Genomic DNA, 7,908 nt, shown 5'->3' on the forward strand with positions numbered 1-7,908 from the left:
AAAAAAAACAAAAAAAATGTTTAAATAAAAATCACTGTGAATTAAATATTGTTGAAAAGCAGGACATATGTAACAGTGAATATAGGTCCATATTTCAGATCAGCCTGGGCTACAGAGTGAACTCAAGGCCAACCTGAACTGTGTAGTGAGACCCTGTAAAAAAAAAAAAAAAAAAAAATTACTGATACAAAGTTTTTAAGCCGGTTGCTATGGCACAGGCCTATAATCCTAGCACCCAAGAGGCTGATACAGAAGAACTGGTGCAAGTTTGAGGCCAACCTGCACTCTACATAGTGAGACCCTGTTTCAAATAAACAAAATACTATAAAAGTTATGTGACCGTATAGTCTTTACATAAATTTATGTCTTATTTTAATATTGTCTAAGAATATGTTTTAACTTCTGTTTTAGTGGAATATTGGTGAACAATACTAAATTAGATGGACCTTTATTGCAAATTCTGTTTATGAACAATATTATTTCAAAGTAAGTAACATTTTTTCCTTTCCTAAATACAATGAATTAACATGTTTATGAAACAGTGTTTTCATTTGTACTGACATCATCTTTAAAGTTTATGAAATCGTTTTAAGAGCAAGGATATAGGAGTCACACAGATGTGAATTTGGGTCTGGACTTCTGTTTTCTACATCTGTGAACCTGAACAGGTCATAGAGCTTTTCTGTGTCATTAGCCTTCCTCTGGAGAGAAGTATACCAATAGTAACTACTGCCAGGTGGTTAAATGAGTGCGCGTAAGAGCCCAGTAAATTACTTGTAGTAAAAATAACCGTAGCAAGAATAGTGGTAGCCATTTCTCTCCCGGAATTGGGTAACAGAGCCCTTCTGTATTGGCTATCTTCAAAACATAACTGCATGAGGAGGTTTTTTTTATTAACAAAACTGTACCTTTACAAGGCTTGCAACGTGCCTGAGCTCAGTGGCATGGTGCCTTCCTGCAGGCTTGCGAGAGCGTTGTAGGTGGTTTGAGGCCTTGCTCTGTCACCCCTTTAGAATGTGGTCGTAGACATTTCAGACAGTCACTTGCCCCCCTGAGCCACTGAGTCCTACTGTTATTTCATATCCTGGCCACGGCAGAGGAGATGAACGGACGGGGAGCCAGGTTCATAACCCACTTTATCGCCACAGAAGTAGAACCTGGACTCTTAGGGTGTGGGAGCTGGGTGGTGACTGCAGTTGCAGCAAGGTGCTGGGCACAGCTGGCCTTTGGCACTGTTGTCCCCGCTAGCTGAGAAATGATGCCTACTCTAGCTCTGGAGAATGTACTGATTTCTGCATCATTCACTTGCCATTTTGCCTGCAAAAGACTTAGAATGTTAGTGTTAGAGGCCTGGAAGAGCTGGGCGTGGTGGTGCACACCTGTAAGCCCAGCACTCAGGAGGCTGAGGCAAGAGGATTGCTGTGAATTCAAGGCCAGCCTGGACTACAAAGCAAGACCCTATCTCAAAAAAAAAAAAAAAAAAAAGGAGGGCTGGGGATATAGCTCAGTGGCACAAGCACCTGGCTGGCAAGTACAAGGTCCTGAGTTTGATTCCCCATACCAAAAAAAAAGGTAAAGAAAAGGCCTGGCCGAGCATCAGGTGAGAAGGAAGCAGAGCCTGAGGCGTCCTGGCTCCCATCTGCGGGGTCACAGACTGGGCTCCTTGCACATCGCCTGAAGGGAACATTGCAGATCACGTGAGCTGTGTGGTTTTTGACCTGGAGGCCTAGAGAAGGTAGAGCTTGTATTTTTCTTCTACCTGTGTTGCATTTTGGTTTTCATTTCTCTTTCAGTTGCATACTAGATAAATGTTTGCTTGCATGTACAGGAGGAGTCTGGGAGGAGGCTATGGAAGAATGGAATGCATTTCCTCTGTGCTGCAGAGATAGGTGACATAGGCGACAGGGAGATAGATGGGAGGAAGCTCTGTATTGTGCAGCCTTTTTGCTTCTTTTGGATTTTGACCCATTTACACGTAATATTCATTCAGAAGTTAAGTGTGTAGCATTTATAAAGAAAATGTGTTTATCTGCACAGCTACTCGGCAACTTTTCAGTGCCAGGCTCAGTATTCGGTTATTGTAATCATTTCGTTAACTTCACAACAATTATTGTTTCCTAAGTAATAGGTTCCTGAGTGTTACAGAGAGTCAGTTTGATAAACCTGAAAAACAATAAAATTAAGACATGACATTTTATAATACTGCATAAGATTTTAATCTATGAAATGTCTTACTCTGTCTGGGATCATTTTGTCCTCTTATACAGGCAATACCATCAAGAAATAGAGGAGTTTGTATCAAATTTAGTAAAAAGATTTGAGGAACAGCAGAAAAACGATGTGGAAAAGACGTCCTTTAATCTTTTGCCCCAGGTATTTCACATTTAAGAGACTTTAAGATGAGTAGATTATGCTTTTTTGCCACCAATTATTAGGCTGTAGGGATAGTCTTTTGTTTTTGTTTTTGTTTTTTTGAAACACGATCTCACTGTATAGTTCAGGCTGTGCCTGAACTCACTATGTAGCCCAGGCTGGTCTCGAACTGGTGGCAGTCTTCCTGCCTCAGCCTTCTGAGTGCTGAGGTTACAGGCCTGTGCCACCACACCTAGCGGTTGGTTTTGAATCAAAGCCAAAATGATTGTCAAGGTTCCTACTCACCTCCCTGCCTGCTCCCTTCTCCAAAGCCTGCCCGTGGCCACCCTGGCCTCCTTGAGGATGCAGCTCATCCTCACCTGGCTGTTTTTCCTCAGTGGACACCTGGTTTGGGGCAGAGAAGTTAACTCAGGCCAGTCAAGAAATTCTGTATACCAGAGGTTTATAAAAGATGGATTATTTTAAAAATAGAAAACCAACAGAATAAAATTATGTGCCATCCCTTTTTTCCTTGCCTTGTTTTTAAAAAAACGGATAGCATATCTAAAGAAATCTGTCAGATTTCACTACGTGGATAGTAGAGCATGAATTTACAGATATATAAATCAGGATTGTGATTTCTGGGCCTTTTTAAAATTAAAACTTAAGGTAAAAAGAGTTTTCAATAAGGATTTCTTTTTTATTTGGTTTTTCTGAGACAGAATCTCCTTGTATCGCTCAGGCTGGTCTCAAACTAGTGATCCTTTTGCCTCGTCCTCCCAGATGCTAAGATTATTGGTGTGTGCCATCCGGGCAGTTCTCAGACATGGATTTTTCATTGTTGTCCTCAAGGGTTTGAGACAAAGTGCTCTGATTAATTGAAATTTTTTAGTCATCTTTAGTTTTTACACGTCACATATAGTTTTCAAAAATTCAGGAAATGAAATACTTGCTGGAATTGCTGCTAGGATTACAAATTTGAGACCAGCCTGGGCAACTTATTAAGACCCTAAGACCCTGTCTCAAAGCAATCTTTTTTTTTTTTTTGGTGGTGGTGGTGTACTGGAGATTGAACCAGAACCTTTGCACTGAGCTTCGTTTTATTTTTTATTTTGAGATAGGATCTTGGCTAAGTTGCTAAATTGTCCAGGCTGGGCTCGAATTTACTATCCTCCTGCTTCAGTCTCCCAGAGTGCTGGAATTACAGGCGTACATTACCACACTGGCCTCAAGGAAAATTTGAGTTTTGATTTTGGTATTGGAGATTAAACCTGTAACCTTTGCTCATGGTTTATCAGAGCTGTTTTATTGGTACTAACCAGTGATACTGAATTAGGAATTTTTTAAAATCTTTCTGGTTATATATTTTGAAGATAAAGTCTACCTTGCCAGTGTAAACATTGAAAGTTTCATAATCAACACTGATTAACACAAAAGTCTTTTTTTTTTTTTTTTTTTTTTTTGAAACAGGGTGTCACTATGCAGTTCAGGCTGGTCTTGAACTCATTTTGTAGCCAGGCTGGCCTTGAACTCACAATAATCCTCCTGCCTCCGCCTCCCGAGTGCTGGGATTACAGGTGTGCGCCACCACACCCGGTTTAACATAAAAGTCATAACCACATGCTAATGCTTCAGAAGAAGCTACCTTTTATTTTTATTATTTTTTTTATTTGGTACCGGGAATCGAACTCAGGACCTTAACACTTGCCAGGCAGGTGCTTGTGCCGCTGAGCTATCTCCCCGGCCCAGAAGAAGATACCTGTTGATACTGTTGCAGTTGCCTACTTTTGAAAATTCTTTCACTAACATCCCTATCTGAACTTCTTAACTTGCCCCAATTGTGACAAGACTGTGTACTTGAATGGTGTATATCAGAAAATAAAAGGAGTTGTTTGTAACGTACGTTTCTCTATCTTCTCTTTGTAATGAATATCTCTCTCTGTCTTAGCCATCCAGTATCGTGTTAGAAGAGGACCATAAAGTAGAAGAATCCTGTACCATAACAAATAGCAAGGAAGCTTTTAGTGTAAGTTTGGACATTTTATTTTTGAACTCTACAGATGCATGATTCCTATTCTTTATCGGTTGGGTGGCATTTAAATGATAAAGTGGCATAGTCATGAGTTTTCATACGATCCCAGCATTCTTTGGGAACAATCGTGTAGACTCCAGCCTCTAAATATTGTTCCTTTTTTAGTAACTGTTGGGGGTGAGGTAGGAGTACTCTAGACATTCTTTGGGAGAGCTTATTTTTGTCCTAACCACATCTTCGTGTTTGTCTTCAAGAACTCAGATAAAAGTATAGAAAGCATACTTGCCGAACTCGTGGATAGATGAAACAGAGAGAGCCACTGTATCAGGTGGCGAGTTTGACATTTAAGGTATTGACCTACTCAGCCAGTGAGTAAAAAGCGGGGGCTTAACAGGCACGAGATACATTTAGGCCTTTCAGGACCACATAGGCCAGTGTGAATACAATGTATAATTCTGTGGCTTATGATATTTTCACTAGGGCAGTGTAGTCCTGAATTCCATTAAAGGAGGACTAGCTTTCAAGTTTTGGGGGTTGTTATTCACTGTCAGTGCACCTCAGATTTAAAGACATGGGACTATAGAGATTGTGAGCAGCCACAAACTTTTTTGAAAACATTTGTAGGGCCGGGCATGGTGGCGCACGCCTGTAATCCCAGCACTCAGGAGGCTGAGGCAGGAGGATTGCTGTGAGTTTGAGGCCAGCCTGAACTGCATAGCAAGACCCTGTGTCAAAAAAAGAATAAGAAAACATTTAAAAGCAATGTTGTATTTTTCCAAATAAGACAGAGGTGGTCAGAGGTCACCCTTTACAGTGCCGAGTGGCGGAATTAGGGTCAGTGATTGAGCTGACTACAAGGAGGTGCATCTCAAGTCATCTTTTAGAAAGCTGCACTGAGAGCATAGCTCAGAGGTATAGCACTTGCCTGGCCCATACAAGACCCTGGAATTCCCGGCACTGGGGAGGGAGATTTTAAATTCCTATTTTTTTTTTGTCTTTTTGAGACAGGGTCTCGCTATGCAGTTCAGGCTGGTCTTGAGCTCACTTTGTAGCCCAGGTTGGCCTGGAACTCGAAACGATCCTCCTGCCTCAGCCTCCCAAGTGCTGGGATTACAGGCGTGCGCCACCACACCTGGCTAAATTTCTAAAAGTAAAGTAGTGCCAGCCTACTTCAAGGCCAGCCTGAACTGCATAGTGAGACCCTGTCTCAAAAAGACAAAAAAAAAGAAAAAAACAGAAACTGGGAATTTTACATACTCATTTAGTCCTTTAATACTGTACTAATTAGTAGGTACTGTTTTGTGCAAGGGATCGTCCTGAGTTTGAGGGACAGCAGTGAGGGAAAGGGACACGATCCTGGTACTCGGTGAATTACATTCTAATGGGAGAAGGTAGTGCCTTCAAAAGAGAAGTGCAGCAGGGAAGGAGGAGGAGAGCGCTGCAGTAGGGGGGTGTGCAGTGAGCCTGTGGTATGGGCCGGAGTCAGGACTGGTGGGGTGAGGAGGGAGCTGAGGCTGCGGGGGCGTGGAGAGGGCTTAGGCAGCAGCACGGGGCATGGGAGGCCGACCCTCATGCCCTCACTGCCGAGGTGACCGGCGCTGAGTGATGGGCTGCTGTTCGCATCCCAAGAGGGGGAAACTCATGGGGAGCTCAGACACTCGCCAGGGGGCAGTGCAGACCCGGAGTGTGAAGCCAGAGCCTTCCAGGCCAAAGTGGGGGCGTCTGCATGCTGGATTTTACTCTGAGTAAGGGGAGAAGCCGTTGGAAGGTTTTGAGTAGAAACATGACACGCTGTGACTTGAATGTTTTTATTATTTTTTTTTTTTTTCTGGTACCAGGAATCGAACTCACTACCTCGCACTTACCAGGCAGGCGCTGTGCCGCTAAGCTAAATTCCCTGCCCCGAATGTTTTTATTATTATCATTATTATTGTTGTTGTTTTGAGACAGGGGCTCACCGTGTAGTTCAGGCTGGCCTTGAACTCACTACATAACCTAAGCTAGCCTCAAACTCATGGTGATCCTCCTGCCTCAGCCTCCTGGGTGCCGGGATTGCAGGTGTGCACCACCGCTCCCAGTGTGACTCGAATGTTGGAAAGAACTGGATTCTGTGAGGAAAATAGGAGCTGGTTGTACAGGAGGCTGTTGTGTTACTCTTAGGTGAGAGGAAGTGGTGGCTGAGGCCAGGGTGACAGCAACGGGGTGCGGCGTGGCCAGAGCCCGGGTGTGGGTGGGAAGGAGCCGCTCAAGCACGTTGCTGAGTTGGCTGTAGAGTAGGAGACCGAGAGAGAGGGTGGGCAGCGCAGGTCTTAGCTGGTGCTGTCACACGCATCTGTAGTCTCCGCACACTGGAGGCTGAGGCAGGGGCATCACAAGTTTAAGCCTAGCCTGGGCAGCTTAGTGAAACCCTGTCTCAAAATAAAGAGCTGGGGATGTAGCTCGGGGTGAAGGCCCCGTGTCCCATCCCTAAAAAGAGTGATGCAGGCCTTGGGCCTGAGCTACAGGGACAGTGTCGCTGCCCTTTGGTGTTGGGAACCGTGGTAGGAGCAAGTTTGGAGGGGCTTCGGACCTTAAGCGGGTGAGTCGGGGGTGCTTCCTACCTGGCCGGGAACAGCGGTGATGTCGGTGCTCACGTGTACGGGACGGAGTGTGGAAGGGAGCAGAACTTCTCCGGCGCGCTCGTCCTGTACACCGTGTTCATGCCCGGGCTCTGGTGGTCACCCAGGGTGAGAGTAGAAAAGACGAAAGGCGACCCAAGGACCCGGCAGTATATGAGGAGTTCAGCCAAGAAGCTGAGGCGTGGCCCGCAGGGTCAGAAGAGAACCAAGAGAGTGGTGTGCTGGAAGCCACCGGAGGAACATGCTTCCGGGAGGAGGCGGCGCTGTCCGTTGTTGCTGACAGGCTGAGTGAGAGGAAGCCGGCAACTGCTCGTTAAATGTGGCTGTGTGGCGGCCCCTGCCGAGCTCTAGGCAAGAGGATTAGCAGTAGCATCGCTAGAGATGCCGTGGAGAGAATGGTAGTGTCATGGTTTCTGTTTTGCTTTGTTTTGTTTTCTGTCTTTTTGAGACAGGGTCTCGATATGCAGTTCAGGCTGACCTTGAGCTCACTTTGTAGCCCAGGCTGGTCTCGAACTTGCAGCTATGCTCCTGCCTCAGCCTCCCGAGTGTTGGGATTACAAGCATGCGGCACCACACCCAGCTTAGTGTCGTTTTTTAAAAAATGGGGCAAACGTTCTAGAAAGAGACTAGAAAGAATTACATGCAGTAGCACACGGCTGTAATCCCAGCAGGAGCAGCTGGGAGGAGGATTGAAAGTTTGAGGCCAACCTGGGTAATTTAGTATGGCCTTCTCTCAAAATAAAAGGGCTGAGAGCCAGGCATGGTGATGCATGCCTGTCATCCCAGCACTCTGGGAGGCTGAGGCAGGAGAATTGCAAGTTCAAACACAGCCTGAAGTTGGGGAGATAGCTCAGTGGCACAGCACCTGCCTGGCAAGTGCAAGGTCCTGGGTTTGATTCCCAGTAG

The 7,908-nt window shown here is 45.1% G+C and overlaps 1 protein-coding gene across 1 annotated transcript in view; it reads left to right on the plus strand.

Moving 5' to 3' along the window:
* Positions 1-7,908, plus strand: part of Zcchc8 (zinc finger, CCHC domain containing 8) — a gene marked incomplete at its 5' end in the record, with an annotated part of 20,978 nt that overhangs the window by 1,693 nt on the left and 11,377 nt on the right. Inside the window, 3 exon segments of the mRNA XM_013503729.1 lie at positions 412-486; positions 2,268-2,373; positions 4,301-4,378. Coding sequence (XP_013359183.1) covers positions 412-486; positions 2,268-2,373; positions 4,301-4,378 — 259 coding nt within the window.

Source organism: Chinchilla lanigera, unplaced genomic scaffold (assembly GCF_000276665.1).
Source record: "Chinchilla lanigera isolate Chin_1 unplaced genomic scaffold, ChiLan1.0 scaffold00081, whole genome shotgun sequence".
Classification (NCBI taxonomy): Eukaryota; Metazoa; Chordata; class Mammalia; order Rodentia; family Chinchillidae; genus Chinchilla; species Chinchilla lanigera.